Source organism: Platalea leucorodia (assembly GCF_965183815.1).
Source record: "Platalea leucorodia genome assembly, chromosome: 1".
Classification (NCBI taxonomy): Eukaryota; Metazoa; Chordata; class Aves; order Pelecaniformes; family Threskiornithidae; genus Platalea; species Platalea leucorodia.
Window position 1 is genome coordinate 91,331,286 of NC_138823.1, and position 19,520 is coordinate 91,350,805.

At 37.5% G+C, this 19,520-nt stretch overlaps 1 protein-coding gene across 7 annotated transcripts in view; it reads left to right on the forward strand.

Annotated features, from left to right (window-relative positions):
• The window catches only part of RELCH (RAB11 binding and LisH domain, coiled-coil and HEAT repeat containing), an 85,324-nt gene that overhangs the window by 40,721 nt on the left and 25,083 nt on the right, over positions 1-19,520 (forward strand). For 6 of the 7 annotated variants that reach the window (XM_082328485.1, XM_082328486.1, XM_082328487.1 and 3 more), the window contains exons 11-18: positions 3,469-3,581; positions 7,930-8,020; positions 12,792-12,863; positions 13,678-13,818; positions 14,506-14,670; positions 15,539-15,686; positions 18,185-18,341; positions 18,909-19,032. In XM_082328485.1, coding sequence (XP_082184611.1) covers positions 3,469-3,581; positions 7,930-8,020; positions 12,792-12,863; positions 13,678-13,818; positions 14,506-14,670; positions 15,539-15,686; positions 18,185-18,341; positions 18,909-19,032 — 1,011 coding nt within the window. The remainder of the gene's footprint in view (positions 1-3,468; positions 3,582-7,929; positions 8,021-12,791; positions 12,864-13,677; positions 13,819-14,505; positions 14,671-15,538; positions 15,687-18,184; positions 18,342-18,908; positions 19,033-19,520) is intronic. The other variant, XM_082328490.1, reaches the window with a different exon arrangement.

Below are 19,520 nucleotides of genomic sequence, written 5' to 3' on the forward strand. Positions count from 1 at the left end.
TCAAGTTGCAAGTGCTGACTGTTATAATGCAATCTGCTTGGCATCTAACAGGAAAGCAGTATCGCAGTTCTGAAAGCCACTCCTCCTGGTATTGTTGACTAACACCAACATGAACTAATCAGTTTTCCTAAGTCAGAGGCAAAAGAGAAAAGAGGGACTTGGGGATGAACAGGACATTCAGGAAAGATCCCAAATTAAATAGAGGGAGGCTTGTTGGGTTTTTCAAAATTTATGTTCTTGCTTTGACTGTCAGCACAAGTGGTATTCCTTCCCAAGGAAGGCAGTGTGTTTCAAATAGCACTGGAAGTCCTCTCCTTGATTACTGATAATTATATACAATCTCCATAACCATGTTAGGAACTTTCCTCTTGAATTTAAACAGCCAAATGCTAATATTATTGTGTCTTATTGGAAAATTACCACTTACTACAGCACTTCTCTCCTGTTTTTGAGAATGAAAAATCTGAGATTTATTAAACAAGTCTACATCTAAGGCATGGCTCTTAGCAACAGGAAGGAATGAGCTCAAACCTGCCTGTAGGTTGTTTTTTCTTCTCAATCATCGTGAATATCCTGAGAAGAATCTGTCTCCTTTTAAGTCTTTGGGAGACTTCGCTTGACCTGTTTTGTCCATCTATGAGAGCAGTTTTGTTCTTGTCCCACAGAAAGTCCCCTTCACCTCCAGTTTTACCTTCCTGTCCATTAAGTCTATAGGGAGCACATAAAACACTGTTCAAGACTTCTTACTGTTTCTCCACTCCCCTTAATAGAAGGAACTGTAGAAGCACTGATACAACGATGCAGAAAACACTCTCTCCTCCCATAGTATGCATGAAAGAATGTGACCAATGGACAAGAAAATACAGCTAATTGCATCAGCTATAATAACCAGCTTTCTGCAAGGTAAAGAACCAGCCTTGTATCTGCCCCATGTCAATGGTGTTAGATTACTCATTAGCCTTTCACACACAAGGTAGTAGTATCTAGGTGAATATTTGGGGGTGTTTTCCTTTCATACAGACTCAGCTGGAAAAAGACAACTTTGTTAACTTCCTTAAATTTGAAAAGAAGCTTTAAAAATAAAGCTCATGGCACTGTTTTGAAATCTAGCAGTAGTTCTGAGCGAGCAGTTGAGATTTTTGAGTAGGCACTCAAACATACTATGGAAGTGAAGTCAGTGTGATGGTTTCAACAGATAAAACAAAAACTCCAGATCATAAAAAAAATACATGTCCCTTTTCATGGGATATATTCTTTTTTAAAATATTCTCTATAAGGAGTACTTAAGAATAATTGCAGGAGCAGTTGGATAATGTGAACTTAGGGTAGATTTCAGAAAGTTAGATCTCAGTAAAGTAACACAGAGTTTTCTTGATTTAAAGGTTTCTTCCATGACCTAAATTCTTTATGGTGAAGTAAGTAATTATGTTGTGTATCTACAAATTGCAATCCGATTTCCTCTTTAAAACGTCTTAGCTTAATGTATAAGTAGTGGTATTTAGAGGGGCAGGGGTTTTTTATTTTTATAATACTTTTTCAAATCTTTTTGACTTAAAACAGTGTTTGCAAGAGAGAAAATGCTTCTGTGAATTAAAAAAAAAAAAAAAAGAACAAAAACCAAAAGTTAAACAGATTAAGCCCCTGCCTTCTCAGAACTTTAAACTGGCAAAAGCTGAATGTTAAGTATACAAAAATAAAAAGCTAACATGCAAATTCTAGAGGGAAAGGAGCTCCAGGTGAAGACAGTTATTTAGCACTTCGTGCAGTGTAATTTGTGAAGTTTCTTTAATACAGGTTTTCAATTCACATTATTTTGCATTGTGCTACACTTATGTAAAAACAAACCCAAAAACTGGCTCAGTTTAAAATATTGAGGAATAGAAATGTACAAATTGTTCAAATTTATTTCTCATTTCTCCTTCTGTACTTTCAGATTTTTTAAGTGGTGGGTAGGATATGTCCACATTCATTGCTCTGTCTCATCAATTCCCTAATCTGTACCATAATTGAATTAAATATTGCCAAAATATCTTCTAGAATGTTAAAATACATTTTAGGATGTGTCTCAGTCATTTTCAGGGGGGAAAAATAGCATGCTGAGTAGAATTCTTGTAAAATGAAAACAAAAGCTTATCAGGAGTTGACTAGCTTACGCAGTGCTCTAAACTAGAGTATTGTTCTATGTTTAAAATAAACATAGCACTTGCTGTTTAGGAAAATACAAGATGAGCAGTGAGCATCTTTAATGTTGTTTCCACATGTCCACCTTGTTTAATAGGCTTACTCTCAAGAGCATCATGACCAGGTCACTTTGAATGTCTACAAGAAGAAATTGGCACCTCCCTGCAAAGTTCTTACAAATAACTATAGATTTTTCCAGGTTTCCTAGTAACTTCAGAAGTGTTTCCCTCTGTCATCTGCTTGTTTGTCACAGCTTATTAATTCACAAAAAGTTTGTCTGCTGAAAGTGGCTCAAAAGTATGCGGCAGGTGGGAGAGGAAGCCTCCAGATTACTTGCCCATGTTTTCTCTGCAGACAGCTAGGTTTGTCTTGTTCTTTTGCCCCAACCTCCCAGTGTGATGTTTCTGTCCATAAGATATTAAATAATCTAGAAATTGTGTGGCTTCCAAATTTGGTTGGAGTAAAGGCTCACGTCAACAAGGTCAAGGAAAGGGACTTCCAGTCCGTGTTTTAGAAACATTTGTTTCTTCTGGGAATGAATACCATGAGCTTTGAAGGCATATTTAGAAAGGAGAAGGTCTTCACTATTGTGAACAGCCTTATATTTTCTTTCAGTTAATGTTTTACACAGCATTTTCTTGGTAGTTTGTTCCTTTAGAGAATTGAATTGCTCTAAAAAGAAAATTCAGCTTCAGATATTGCCTCTTTATTGAAAAAAAAAAAAAAAACAAACAACAACAACAAACCTTTAAAAAGTCATATAGTTCTCGGTCAACAAAATTGAGGATATCTGTCTGCAGTCACCTTTACCAATGTATGTTTCTCAGTGCTTATTCAGACTTGTGCACAAAACTGTGTGCATGCTTAATTGGAAATTTTAATCTTTAACTCCATGGCATCAGTAGTAGTTTTTTCCCTAGGAGCTTTGTTCCATAGATGTCTGTGGAGCTTGCTTCAGTTCAGTGGGTAGTGAAGACAATTTAAACCATGATTGTCCTCTAATTCTGGTTACAGGTGACCCGCATATTTTAATTGTAATCTTTGTGGAGCTTTTTATTTTGTGTGCTGGTTCTCCCCGATCTTTCCTAGCAGGAAAATAATTCTAACTTTTGTAGACCTTCACTTTTTTCAGGTCACTTAATAAGAGATCAAGACTCTAAAACATCTTCTCTAACTGTTCTGATGTTATGTGGCTAGACTTATCTTCTTAGTTTCTTTTGCCATTAATGAATATATGCCCAAAGCATTTTTACTTTGTTTGGTTTTCCCCTACCCACAACTTTTTAGGAATTGATCCCACTCATACTGTGTACAGCCTGCCTCCATCCTGAACCCAAAGAGAGAGATCAGCTTCTACACATACTGTTCAATTTGATCAAACGACCAGATGATGAGCAAAGGTGTGTTTGCGTTTGTGTGTTGCGGGACAAGAAGGAACTTTTTTTCTTTGTCAAAGAAGCAGAACTAATAGAAACTGGATATTATTGGATGATTTTAACCAAGTTTCACTTAATCTGATATTTTGCTGGTATAGTGTTGACAAATTTATATGGACTTTGGGACTTTCCATTTCCATGACCTGCACTTTCTAGTTACTGAAATGTAAGAATGTGCTTGGTAAACTGCAGTGTAACATTTCAGTTCCTTTTTTGTTTAAAGATGAACTGAAACACTTTGTTAAAATGAGCTTTAAGATCATAATTCTTAGCAATGGTTGACATAGAAATCAAAACAGCTTTTTTAAACATCTGTCTTACTGTATCTTAGTCATCTATATGTTTGTAAGTTAACTACCATGTTTAGTTGGGGAAAATAGCATGAGAAAATAGTACTCTTCCTACTTATGGTTCAGTACTATGGTAGCAATAAAAAATTCAGAAGACTGAAGCAGTGATTTAATTCTGACAGGTGTAAAGAGCTTTGTTTTAACTTGGTTAAGACTTAGAAACAAAGTATACTTTTATTTTGTTTTATAAATTTAGCTCTTCCTTAGAACTCAGGAAATCTGACTTTGTTTGTACCGATCTTGATAAGAATATCCTTAAGGTTGAAAGACAGTACCCCAGCTGGTATGTTTCCTTCTCTAACTGTGGAAAGATTTTTCATATTTGATCTGTAGCTCTTCCGTTATTTTCATTAGAGATGTTTTGTAAAGCATCTGTATCTGTCCTTGCTCTATTCTGTCTTCAGACAAAATAGGCTCTATGAAATAGGTGGAAAGCATTTCTTTTGAAGATTCTCTGAAACTGAAGTGTTCTGGTGTCTTTCATAATGTTCCCATGGTAAAATTTAGAGATGAGGTAGGATTGAAAGAGATGGCTTTGGAGACAAAAACATGCATAAATAAATAAAAGCAACTTGTAGCACAGTGGCACCATGCTGACTGAAATTACAAAAAGATGCAGTCCTTGTTCTCCTTCAGATTCATTAGAAATCTGCTTCTGAAAGGTCTGCCATTATCTAAATGTTTTGAATGTCCCATGCAGATTGAGAAGGTAAAACTGTTTTGTGGTTGAGGGGGGAAGAAAGTTACATCTCGTTTGTAGTCTCTTGTAGTTAATTTGTCACAGGATTGGTGGCCCATCAAGTAGATTTTTCATATGCCTGTTAAGCTGCAGTTAGGTGTGTCTGTTCCAGCAGCTAAGAAAGAAGAAAATCCAAGCTTCTTTTTCCTTGAAGTTGTTCATTCTTTGTTGTGAGTTAGAGATTTAGATCTAAAAGTAACTAATTTTCTTCAGAAATTTGGGAAGAATATTCTGCCATAACCCCAGGACGAAACATGCATATACGTAATACATATTTACACACATAAAAATCATAATCTGTTTTAAAGGTGCTGTAGCACGTGACTGAAGAATAAGTAAAATTCCGTCAAATAAAAGAGATTCTGAACACAAATTAGATAGAAAATACTTATTCAGAATTTCAGTCGGGTTTTTATACTTATATATTTGTATGGAAGTATATTATACAAGTTTTTTTTTAATCTGAATAAGTTTAAATAATGTTTTAGCAATCTTGTGTGATATGAAATAAGCAAAGACATTCAGGTTTAGTCACCAGAACAATGGTATTAATTATCTCATGTTATTTGTTTACCTTCTGCTATACTGTACAGGCCTACGCTATACTTTAAAGTAGCACTTGATAACAAGTTGACTTTTTAAATTTGTTAAATGCAAGAGACTGAAATGTGACATTGCATTTCTGATAATGAACCCATTAAAATAAGTATTTTACTTTAAATATTTGACCTTGTAAGGTATGTTAACAATTTTGCGGAAAGCCTGAATTTTACTTCTTGCCCACATGAGAGGCTTTTGGTGCATGCAGATATAGCATATTGCCATAGTCTTGTACACTAACATTATATTTAACAAGGCCACTTTTATCCTCAAGGCTCTGCTTATCAACGTACTCTTCAGCTTTTCAAAATGTCTATCAAATTCTCTTCTGCAAAGGAACAAATCTGTGTTAGCTTTACTTGAACTTCTTTTTGGATAATTGTGTTGGTTTTCGAAGCTAAGGAGCCATGAAGAAGTCAGATTAATGTTGGAGTCTTTTAGGACAGGGTTAAAACATAGTTCAAAATGTGAACTCCTGAAGATTTCCGAGTAATGTACCTAGAAACAGCACTCTTCATGAAAAGAAGCTAAAATACATTAAGCTTAGTTTCTCTAGGATAATTTTTCATCGGTCATGTTACAGAACACACGTAACTTCCTGACCTATTAAGGAAACCTCTAGTAAGTTTGTAATGTAACCTTTAGGAATGACAAAAGAACCTTGAACTGTGTAATGCAAGATTGAATTGCTTACCAGTGCATACAGTCACTTTCTAAAACCTCTAGAAAGAAATAAGAAGTGTTAAATTATGTGTGTTGTACTCTAATTTCTGCTTTGTTCCTATAGTCTGATTTTCAATTTCACTTTGGTTTCTGTACTGGTGAAGCAAACTACTGCTCTGATGAATCCTACTGTTTTGCTTTATGTTGCTGCCTAAGTGCTCTTAAGTGCGTAACCTGGAGAGAGCGCTTTGAGGAAAGCATTCCCAGCATCTTGTTAACAAGAGAGATCATTATGACAATAAGCAGAAAGGAGTTTTTCCCATGTCTAGCCTAGACTGCAATTTTGCAACAGCTTAGTGTTAACGTTTTTTGTATCAATGACCTGTTGTTGAGATCTTTACATCCTTTCCTTCCCCTGAAATACTGACTGTTGTCATATACTTTGAAGGTGGTTACAGTAAAATATTTAAAACATTATTTTTTAATTTTTTTGCAATATCTTAAAGTTCCCTACTTTATAGGCAAGGCAAAAAGAAATCTGAGTTAATTTTGAGATTTCATGGAACTTTTTTGAGAAGGTTTGATTTTCAAAAATACTATATATTTTCGTTCTCCCCATTCCTAATGCAGAAGATTTCAAGTGATTACTGTGTTCTGCTATTTGCTTTTTTAATATCTTCTAAAAGTATACTGTTCCCAGTTCAGCGTGTAGAACCAAAGACAGGCATTTGAATAACTGTTTTGTTGTAGAATTCAGAATTACCACAGGCTTTTGTCTCCATATTGCTATCACAGATCAGCTGTTGATGTCTTGAGTGTTATCTAATCATTGCATTTTTGTTTTCCCCCAACCTTTTTACCTTGATCAAAGGTCTAGTTCTCTGTACGTGGGAGGGGGGGAAACCACAAACCAAAGAGCTTGCTCTGATTGTTGGCCTAAAGAATGCTGGGGGAAAAAAAATCTTTTTAATAGACTATTTCTCCTTGAAAACATTCTGAAAGTGAATGAGTCTTTTTTTTTGATAGAGTATATTGTATAACTGGTTAAGAAATAACCAGCAGAATCTCTGCCTTTCAACCTTAAGGGCATGCCGTTAGCTGCAGTAAATATTTAGGAGTTAAATAAAAGTTAAAATATCACAAATGACAATTAAGTACAATTTTATTGAAATTTTAAATGTATCTCTGTGCCTATGAAATTGATGGAACAGTGATTTCTTGCAAACTTTGAGGAAAGTTAAAAAATGCAAGAATATAAATACAAAGGACTCAGGTGATCGTAGATAGTACTGATTGGTTAATTGCTTCCCTTTTATAATGGGCTTTAGAAGATTTCTGACAAGAGTAAAGTCCATTGTTTTGGGAGAGATGACAGTAACTTGCATGTTAGAATGTTGCAAAACCATGTTGTAAAAGAATTAAGTTACTTGTTTTGAACAAAGTTCGTTAAGTCTCATAAATGCTGCTAAACAAAAGCCATATGTGTATTTGACTAAAATACTGATATTATTAAGTGATTTAGATCCTTTTACTGCATGATGAATCATAGTATTCGGTAATAAGAATTAAATGAGGGATTTAGTCAGAGATTCCCAATCTCGGACATTAGGAAATCAGAGATTCCCAAATCAGAGATTCTAGGGCTCTGGTTTATGGAGTTTGGGATCTGCAAGTTTCTGGAAAAGGCATATTAAATAGAAAGCAAGATAGAACCATAGAATAGTTTGGGTTGGAAGGGACCTTTAAAGGTCATCTAGTCCAAAGCCCCCCTGCAATGAGCAGGGACAATAGTGGCTTTCAATTTAAGATTTAGCCTTTAAGTCAGTGTGTATGGTATGAAATTTTGACTGTGGACAATTACCTGTTGCCTGACAGCATCTTCTTTTCTAACTTAATATATTCTATATATTATAGAACTTCACTTTATAAACAGACTAAAGCTTTAAATTTATGTTTTCAGACAGATGATACTGACTGGGTGTGTGGCATTTGCCCGACACGTTGGACCAACACGTGTAGAAGCTGAGCTTTTACCACAGTGTTGGGAACAGGTAACTGACTATTTTGCGCTTTATGCTGGAAAATTAGTTAAAAATTCATAAATGTTGAGTTTTATTTGTTTGAGGGGGAGGTTGTTTTAGTTTTGTTTTTCAATGAATGGCAGTTCAGAGTATTCTCCAGAAAGATATTTGGATGTTCTTTGTCCTCGTTATATATACCTTTATATAACATTAAAAAGAACTCTGAAGCAGAAAATTTGTCAGACTATCTGGAGATTCGTGTTACCTGCATATGTTTGTTGTATTGATATGAAATGTGGATATGAATATGTTCATCATCAGTATTGCCTAACCTATTGCCAGGTAGGTGCCTTTATAATTTGTACTGTAATTTCTAGACTGTTGGAAATCCATTTTCATTCAAAGATTTCATTCGCTGATTTTTCTATCGTATTAAGTCCCTGGAGCAGTGTCCACACTTCAGCTAGCTTAAATTCTTAAACAGAAAATTAAAGATCAAAATAGTCAGAAATAAGTCCCCTGTAGATGGGCATGATTTTACACCTGTAAGATCAGCCTGAAGTTTACATGTGACTTCTAGAGTCACAGTGACCTTTTCCACAGATACTCTAAATTGATAGAAATAAGTGAACAGCCAAACTGAAGTGCTCTTATGGTTTCATCTGAGGCATAGAAACAGAACAACATGAGTTCAGGTGAAAATGCATGGTATTTTCCTACCATAATGAAGAAAAGGGAGTTCATCATTGCCTAAAAGACAGTGAATAACTAAGCCATGACAGAGTGGTAATGCTTGCTTTGATGGCACAGTCTTTCTGGTCTGATAATTGTCTACTGTTTCTTGCATAACGCAGCCATCTGTGTTTCACAATAAAGTCCAAGCTTTAATAGTCTTAATACTTTCTGACAGTAGAAGTACGTATTATACGCAGTATTTGTGCTTGTATGTATGACTGATGTATCTATTGATTAAATGAAGGACTCATGGCAATAGTAGTTGAACACAAAATAAACCACATTTTGTATTCTTAGTTGTTCTCATGAAATTTAAACAGTTTAAACAAAACAGTCTCACCTCAGTAAGAGCACATCTTCGTCATACCAGTTTCTTGCTAATTGCCGATGCAAAAGAGAAACCGGTCCAACTGTAACAGTACAGCATATCAGGCTGCCAAGCCATATGTCATCATGCATGTATTTCATGCAGTTTGCCAGACTTTGTTTGCAGTGCTGAAACCAGGTCATTATTTTCTCCAGAAAAATACCAGCTGGATCTCATTGTCAGGAACTCAAAAATACACGTAATTTTCTACCTTTTTTCAGTAGATGCTTTCATTGTGAAAGCGTTCATGCAGTTGGTCTCCAACCAAAATCTATTTACAGATGCAAAGGACTGGGCCCTCAGAAGAAGATTCAGCATTTTCATCCACACATTCTGGAGCTCATTTATCAGGCTAGTCTTTGTGATCTCTCTACCTGCTCTTCACAGGTAGATTTGATAGATGGCTCATCTGAGTTTAGATCGAGGCTCTGTGAATGCTAAAAGTTCCCTCAGAACTAGTGACCAGTTAATTGGCTTCCAAAATTGTACTAGTGTTTATTAAAGACAAAAGGAAAAGAAATGGTAATAACCATTTTACAATTATGTTTAAGTTTCCAAGGGCTAATAATCTTCCCTGAACACAGATCTTGTGGAAATTTGAGTCTTTTTTCCTCCAGTGGGTCAGTATGTCTTTGCAGTGTCAGGGCTGATATTTATATTGCCTTGCCAGCCCACGTAAACCAGTTGAAACTAGTTTTTGCTGTTTCCCGTACGTAGGCAGAGCTCCAGAAGGCAAAGTGTATCTCTGTTACCAGTAGGGAATTTGCATTTGGAAAGATGGCACATAAATCAAAGATAGTATAGGTATTAGAGCAGCCTGTTGCGTGACCATAATGTTTCTCATCTATGAAATCTCCATACTTCCGAAAAATATTACAGGTGCCCTAGGGATGAATGAATGCAAAATAATGATAGACACACTCAAAGAATGTTCTCCCATGCTTGAGACTTAAGTTTAGTCCTGAGGCTCATGATTTGTGCATTTGAGTCTCTTTCAAATGACCTTTGCCACACTTCATTCTTGGGAGAGTTCTGCGGTGATTTCAGATCAGAACAGTGAGAAAGTTGAAGACATGAATACTGCATGAGTGGTCAGGTACCGTTGTTCAGTGTGCTATGGAAATAAAGTCGAGGTCCAAAGTTGATTTATTATTATGTCTTTATCTGTAGTTTCTCCTAAGCCAATAGAATTGAGAGAATCACAGAATGGCTGGGGTTGGAAGGAACTTTTGAACATCTTGTAGTCCAAGCCCGCTGCTTAAAACAGAGTCAACTAGAGCAGGTTGCTCAAGACCAAGTCCATCTGGTTTTGAATACGTCTGAGGATGGAGGCTCTGTAACATCTCTGGGCAACGTGTTCCAAGGTTTGGCCACCCTCCCAGTAAAAGAGAATTTCCCATATTTCATTTCCTCTTGTCCTTTCATTGGGGACCTCTGTGTTCTTTACCTCTCTGTAGTTAGGTACAGATATTTATGAAGACGGATAATATCCCTCCTGAGCTCTTCCTTCTCAAGACGAAACAATCCCAGCTCTCTCAGCCTCCCCCCAATATGTCAGATACTCCTGTCTCTTAATCGTCTTCACGTCTCTCCGCGGGACTTGCTCCAATATGTCCCTGTCTCTGTAGCTGGGAAACCCGGAACTGTACACAGCACTCTAGATGTGGTCTCACCAGTGCCGAGTAAAGAGGGATAATTACTTTCCTTACCTGATGGTGATGCTTATCCTAGTAGTGCCTAGGATACCGCTGGTCTTCCTTGCTGCAAGGAGTGCATTGCTGGCTCTGCTTCGTATCTGTCAGGCCCTCCGGGTCCTTCTCTGCTAAGCTGCTTTCCAGACAGTTGGCCCCCAGTCTGTGCCGGTGCATGGGAATTATTTCTGCTCAGGTTCAGGACTTCGCACTTCCCTTTCTTGAACTTCATAAGGGTCCTGTCTGCCCGTTTCTCCAGCCTGTTGAGGTGCTTCTGAATGGCAGTACACCCATCTGAGTATATTAACCACTCCTTCCAGTTTTGTGTCATCTGCATATCTGTTGAGGTGCATTCTGTCTTGTCATCCAGGTCATTAATGAAGATGTTACACATCTTCGTTGTTGGCCCTAGAATCAGCCCTTGGGGTGCACCACTGGGGACTGGCCTCCAGCTGCAACTCTTTGAGCCTGTGATTAGTTCAGCCAGTTGTCCATCCACCTCACTGTCCTTACCTAGCCCAGACTTCATCAGTTTGTGAACGAGGATGTTATGGGAAACAGTATCAAAAGTCTTGCTGAAGTCAAGATAAACAATATTTACTGCTCTTCCCTTGTTCACTGAGCCAGTCATCTTGGAAAGCTATCAGGTTGGTCATGCATGGTTTTTCCTATATAAATACATGCTGACTATTCCCAGCCACCTTCTTGTCCTTTGTATGTTTGGAAATGCTTTCCAGGATTAATTGCTCCAACATCTTCCCACGAACTGATGTGAGGCAGACTGGCCTGTGTTTCACTGGATCCTCTGTCTTGCCCTTCCTGAAGATAGCGGTGACATTTGCATTCTTCCAGTCCTCAAGAACCTCTGCCGTTGCCACAACATTTTGTTGATTGCCAAGAGTGGTCTTGCAATGACATCAGCCAGCTCCCTCAGCACTCATGGGTGCAGTCCCCATCAGGGCCCACAGACTGGTGTATGTCCAATTTGTTTAAATGTTTCCTAACCTGATAATTCTCTACCAAAGGTAGGGACCTCGGACTCCTTAAGGCAATTCTTCCCAATAAAGACCGAGACAAAGAAGACAGTGAGTACCTTGGTCTTTTCCATGGTAAGATGATTGTCTTACCAAGGCTATACACTGCATAGCAAGAGAGAAAGATAGAGTCGCACCACATGCATATCCTATTTTATCTGACAGGATCAAACTATTCACGTTTCCCTCTCACCATTTTACCCTATAATTTTTTAATTCAAGTATATTGAAACATATCACGTATTCCATTGTACAACCGTTAAACTGGCTGTTAAAGCTGACTCCACCAGGATTCAGACTTGGTTCTGAAGTGTTGATATTGAATTTGCAAGGCAGAATTTTTGAACAGCCTTTGAGTGGAAAGGGGAGGTAGCACAGGATCAAGAGATTCTTGGAAATAGGAGTTGTTTTCAGTCACGTTTTAGAGGCGTGACATGTTTATGCTGGACTTGAGAGCAGAACTTCAGTAGCATGCAAGTACTTTTTGGCTTAGTACATGTGTCTTATTTTGACCCCGATTGCTCAGCAAGACCTAGGCAGCTGTGCTACACTGGTTGGCTTAGAGCACTAGAGGGCACTTGTGTAGTTCTCAGAGGAACGGTGTTCCTTAAGGGCTACACATGGCAAAATATTTCATGACATGCCAGCTCAGAAGTTATTCCTATTCTTTAAAGTACAGCAACCCGTACACTGCTTTCCACCCTTCTTTTTACTGCATATACATAAATGCTTCTCCAATTCTTCTCTTACTATAAGCTGTATTTTATAGGACAGCTAGAGAAGAAGATATCTGTCCTGCCTTTATGCCTCAGTGCAAGAATTTGAGGCTGCTTAGTACCCATATGCAACTTCTATGGGCACAATCAATGTTTATTTAAGAGGTGCAGGCGTATCCCTCCGTTGCAGTTCATTCTAGCCACATTTTGAATACTGGTTACTGCAAAGCAAATAGCCATTCTGTTTCTCTTTACCAGATTAACCACAAATACCCAGAGAGACGGCTATTGGTAGCAGAATCCTGTGGAGCTCTAGCACCTTACCTTCCAGTAAGTATTAATACTGACTCTAAATACTTTGCTAGTGAAAGCCAGGTGAAAATCTGTTGCATAATGTAAACGCCCTTTATCATTTTAAATTTTCCAAAGTGTGTTTGTTATGCATAGAGAGTCACATTAAAACATACTTAATATCATGCATGTGAGATTCAATAAATCACATTAAGGAGGAGATAGCTTATTATAAAGGAATACGGGTCAATCTAGCTATAAGATGTCTACAAAAGCAGTATGTTCTGAAAAAAATCATCTTTGCTTCAGTAAAGATGAAGTAAAGATAGTTAGGACCAATTAAGGAAATAATCTCTGAAAAAATAATTGGCAGCCAATAACAGAGTTCTTCAGACACTGTGGAATGTTACATGAAGAGTGCTGCCAGTCAGAAGAAGCAACAAAATTAAGTCAGTGACAAACTAGAATTTGAAGCTTCAGAGAAAGAGGAAAATAACCCAAATTAAAAATCCACTTCTCCAATTTAGCAATGCAGTGATTAAAGATTCTGTTTTAAGTCTAGGCCTGTAGTAGTTTTTTGCTGTGAGTTATTTTTAGTTCCATATGAATTAAAGGACCTAAGTTCTGTGCTTAGTAGGACAAAAGGCTCTCTAATGAGGCTACTGACATTTTATATTCATTCATCTTCTGTTGTGAAAACTGAATGTGTAATATTCATAAAGGGATCTATGGTTGGAGGAAAAGATTTTGTTTGTGAGCACTAATAGAAGTGCAAATTATTTATAAAAATTGATATAAATGCACATTTTTTGTTTCATTGGACTTAACAAGTATGTTTCTTGTTTGCAAACAGAAAGAAATTCGTAGTTCATTAGTACTTTCCATGCTGCAGCAGATGCTAATGGAAGATAAGGCAGATCTGGTACGAGAAGCTGTCATCAAAAGCCTTGGCATCATTATGGGATATATTGATGATCCAGACAAGTATCAACAGGTATTATTTGGTTCGGGTTCTGTATGTATAAAATGTCTTCTATAGTTATTCATGAATAGGGGGATGCATAATTTCATGTTTTTTTATTAAATCTTTCCAGATACTTTTAAAAATGTTGATGGCTTTTATGAATGTTGATTTTATTGTATCACCAAGACCAAAAAGAGAACATATAAGCATCATTAGAACCTCAGGTATAAGCCTTATACAGAAGCTTCCCTAATAATTCATAATTTGCCTTCAAGACCATAATTTGCCTTCATTGCCCACCTGATACCATTAGCCAATTTGATATCATCACTTGCTAACAGAGATTTGCCTACTACAACAAAGCCTACTTGTAGTTCAACTTAATACCGCCTAATAATGTTTCAGATAAGTGAAAATGAAGAACTTCTAATCCTGTCTTGGAGTTTTTGAAGGCAGAGGGGTAAAATGTGTTTGTATTGATCCTGAGAACTTGACTGTAGAGAAATACTAGCAGAATAATTGAACCACCTACTGTTTACCTTTGTAGATGTGGTGGGAATATCTGTTGAAATGCCTCCATGTACTACCTTGTTTTATTTTTATTAGTGTAAAGTTTTAAAAATAGATTATAATCTTTTTCTAGTCTGCATGTTTTGTGTGGGAAACTTTAGCATAAATTTTAGGAAAATAATTACACTCTCTATTGTCTTTTGCCAGGGCTTTGAACTGCTGCTTTCAGCTTTAGGAGACCCTTCAGAACGTGTAGTTAGTGCAACGCATCAGGTATTTTTACCTGCTTATGCTGCCTGGACAACAGAATTGGGAAATTTACAGTTCCATCTTATACCTACACTGCTTAATAAAATTGAAAAGTTGCTCAGGGTATGTGTTCAGCTGTTTCTACATTGGGGAATTTTCTTTGTATCTTTATTACATATGCAGGCTTCAAAAAAAAATGTAAATAATTGCTACTTAATGTTCTACGGGGGAAGAATTTTCTGGAGATTCTTGTTGTAACTCCGTAACTTCTACTTGTCCTTTGGAAGAAGGAAAAAAACCTAACACCAAAACCCAAACATATTCTTCTTCAACAATGTTTTGCTTTATAGCCAAATAATCAAAGTGCAGTTCAGAAAACACTTGCCTGGGGCTGTGACCAGGTAATACGTGTTATTCTGAGTGCATTTGCCCTATATTTAAATTGTTTTTAAGTGTCACATAGTGTAGTCTTAAAGTGCAATATTTATTAAACAAAAAAATTAAGTAGAATTGAATGGTTTAGTTAGGTTGTTTGCAGTTATGAACCAGTTTGTCTGCACACTTGATTTGGTAGATATCTAGAAAGTTCTGGAAAAAGGTTATCTCATAATGATCTAACACGCTTAACCAAGATGCTTGTTTTCAGAGTACAGGCAACTAGTTTATTCAGTTTTTAGATGCATTGGTCTCTGAGACCAAGGATTCACATTTCCAAACTGTGCTGGAAAATGTTCTTTCAGAATATCAGTGTGTTCATTGACATGAACTACTAAATGCCAAAGGCTATATTGCTTGAATCTTTTGAGTAGAAGTGACTTAAGGGGCTTTGGATGGTGACACAAAGTAAGCTTGTGGTTAGGATAAATTACTATATAATTAGTGTCTGTGTAGAAGCTCATCACAGATGTGTTGATTTCTTGCCAGAGAATACATGCCTAAGCAACAGATCATCCAAACTGAAAACTTTAAGTAAATGTCCTGTTTGTTTCAGGAAGGAGAACATGGCTTGGATGAACATAAGCTCCACATGTATCTGTCTGCTCTGCAGTCGTTGATTCCTTCACTGTTTGCACTGGTGCTACAGAATGCACCTTTCACAAGCAAGGCTAAACTTCAGGGAGAAGTACCCCAAATAGAAGGTAAATAGTTAATTTCTGATATGTGGAATTTTTATAAACTTAAGTATAATTCAGTGACAAATCTCAAATCACTGTTAACTGCAAAGGAAGAATTTCAGGAAATAGTCCATAGTCCACATTTACTTGGGATTTGTGTGTATTTAAGGTTACTACATAAACGTAAGTTGCAGAATCTATGTGTAGACTTTAGATTTTTATAGCACACTGTCTGTACAATAATGGTTTAAGCTTATGTCCCCAAGCCTTTTTTTTTCTAAACCACCTGTTCTTTATGTTGTATTTTCATATGTAGCAAGTGCAGAGCAAGAAATTCAGGGAACCTCTGTCAAGTTGTGAATTTTCTTTCTTCAGTGTTGCTGAGTTGACAGAATTTTTTTTTTTTTTTTTTTTTTTTTTTTTTTTAAGGCATATTGCAGCATAGGAAGATTTGTCTTGACTTGTCATGACTTTTTTTTTGTTCTGTTTTTCCCTTTTTGGGAAAATATCTTTCTACTTCCTTTCCTCCCTCTGCTCCTACTTCATTCCTATGAAAGAAATCAGTCTGATATGAACCCTTATCAGATATTTAACTAATTACAAATATCAGCTTACTAATGCAGAAGAAATATGTAAGTGGTGAATATTTACAAAATATTGTACCCCAGATAGCAGCTAAGCACCACACAGCCGCTCGCTCACTCCCCCCACCCCAGTGGGATGGCGGAGAGAATTGGAAGGGTGAAAGTCAGAAAACTTGTGGGTTGAGATAAGAACAGTTTAATAATTGAAGTAAAATGAAATAGAATAGTAGTAATAGTAGTAATAATAATAATAAAAAATATAATAATAATACAATAATAGATACGAAGCAAGTGATACATTATACAATTGCTCACCACCCGCCAATCAATGCCCAGCCAGTCCCCAAGCAGCGATCGCTGCCCCCCTGGCCAACTCCCCCTGGTTTATATACTGATCATGACACCATATGGTATGGCATAGCCCTTTGGCCAGCCTGGGTCAGCTGTCCTGGCTGTGGCCCCTCCCAGCTTCTTGTGCACCTGGCAGAGCATGGGAAGCTGAAAAGTCCTTGACCAGTGTGAGTACTACTTAGCAACAACTAAAACATCAGTGTGTTATCAACTTCATTTTCATACTAAATCCAAAACACAGCACTATACCTGCTACTAGGAAGAAAAATCAACTCTATCCCAGCTGAAACCAGGACACTCATCATAAAAAGTTTCTTATATCTGGTCTGAATCTCTCCTCTTTTAGTTTAAAGCCATTACCCCTTGTCCTATTGCAACAGGCCCTACTAAAACCTCTGTCCGCATCCTTCTATAAGCCCCCTTTAAGTACTGAAAGGCTGCAGTAAGGTCTCCCTGCAGCCTTCTCTTCTCCAGGCTGAACAACCCCAGCTCTTTCAGCCTTTCCTCATAGCAGAGGTGCTCCATCCCTCTGATCATTTTTGTGGTCCTCCTCTGGACCCGCTCCAACAGGTCCATGTCCTTCCTGTGCTGAGGACTCCATAGCTGGATGCAGTACTCCAGGTGGGGTCTCACCAGAGCAGAGTAGAGGGGCAGAATCACCTCCCTCGACCTGCTGGCCACGCTTCTTTTCATGCAGCCCAGGATACAGTTGGCTTTCTGGGCTGCGAGAGCACATTGCTGGCTCATGTCCATCTTTTCATCCACCAGTACCTCCAAGTCCTTCTCAGGGCTGCTCTCAATCCCTTCATCCCCCAGCCTGTATTGATACCGGGGATTGCCCTGACTCAGGTGCAGGACCTTGCCCTTTTCCTTGTTGAACCCCATGAGGTTCACATGAGCCAACTTCTCAAGCTTGTCCAGGTCCCTCTGGATGGCATCCCATCCCTCACGCGTGTCAACTGCACTGCTCAGCTTGGTGTCATCTGCAAACTTGCTGAGGGTGCACTTGAGCCCACTGCCTATGTCATTGATGAAGATATTAAACACTACTGGTCCCAATGTGGACCCCTGAGGGACACCACTCATCACTGATCTCCATCTGGACATTGAGCAGTTGACCACTACTCTCTGGATGCAACCATCCAGCCAATTCCTTATTTCCTGAACAGTCCATTCATCAGTCCATCCATCAAATCCGTATTTTTCCACTTTAGAGAGAAGGATGGTGTGGGGGACCGTGTCAAAGGCCTTACAGAAGTCCAGATAGATGGCATTCCATAGCTCTTCCCTTGTCCACTGATGTAGCCGCTCCATCATAGAAGGCCAATAGGTTGGTCACAAAAGATTTGTCCTTGGTGGTGATGATAGTTCCATAATCTCCCTGTACTGGCGTTTTTTCTTTTTAAGTGAGGGTTATATAATCTCTTCAGAGACTGATTTGACTCATTGGTTTTTAAAAAGTAATTTGATAACCTTACACAGAAGGCAGTAAAGAGCTTCAGACTTTCTTAGCTGTCTTTACTGACATCACCTCCAAGGTATTTTCATCTTCTTTTGCTCATGGTCACTTGTTCTCTGCTGTTACAGTCACTAGATTTCCCCGACCTGTATCACCTCTTCAGGATGTGGCCATCATCATTGGAAGCCGCGAACAGTTAGCAGTGTTGTTGCAACTGTATGACTATCAGCTAGAACATGAGGGTACCACAGGCTGGGAGACTTTGTTATGGGTAGTCAATCAACTGTGAGTTAATTTGTATCTTATGATTCCTAATGTTAAAATGCATCAAAATTAATAGTTCTTAAGCATGATTATGTTTAAAAATTATTAAACATAAGAATTTTAAGTATGATCGTGTTTAAGAATTCTTAAAGAGGAAAAAATTGAATTTTTTTAGGTGTTTTCATTTTCATACTGAATTGACTTTGATTTTATTCAGAATACATCAACTATCTAGCAGAAACTGTAGGTAACTACTTGCTCAAAAAAATTGCTTCTTTCATCTCTGCACTAGTATAGTCAATTCTCTGTTGAAGTGAAGATGGTTGTATTCTGAATGTCTCATGAAATACACTGTTCTGCAATAACAGATGTTTGAAAATATAGGTCAGACTTTTCTGGCACTTAAGCCCTTGCTTTCTTCAAGGGTCAGGAATTGTACAGAACATGTAGATAATTTTATTAGAACCAATAGTGCTCTGTGTGTGTGTGTGTATTTACTAATATAAACAGTAAATTTATACAAATATAACTGGAGAGAAACAAAAGATCAGAGTAGTGTTTAATATCCGTTTGTTTCCCGATTTTTAGGCTGCCACAGCTTATAGAAATAGTTGGCAAGATCAATGTAGCATCAACTGCCTGTGTCCATGAGTTCTCTAGATTTTTCTGGAGACTTTGTAGGACATTTGGGAAAATTTTTACAAACACTAAGGTAAGATATTATCTTAAATATTCTACAAAAGGAGTACATTGATAATACATAGTCTCCATATTTATGTTGTGTCTCAATACCTGCACTTTATGTGACCCTTTATATTTGCATGTCACACTGATGCTTTTCCATAAGTACATTTAAACCTGCTATTTTTAAACCTCTTTTTGCATCCTTTTTATTTCTGTTTTTGACCATTTTGTCATGGCTTTCCCATCTTGCCCAACAAGGAAGGATTTTTTTTTTTAAACTGTATTCTTCATATTTGCTTTGTGAATGGCATAGAGAGTGGGAGAGGTCATCCTAATTCTAGTGTTTTAACAATTTTCTTTCTTCAGAACAGCATACTGTTCAATGTTTATGGTGTACATAAGTACTCCAGCCTGTATTGATTGGAAATTTAATGCTTTCCCTGCCCGAAATATTTTCTATAGATGGTATCTAAACATTTTTTATCAAGGAAATACATCATTTTTCTCAATTAAATA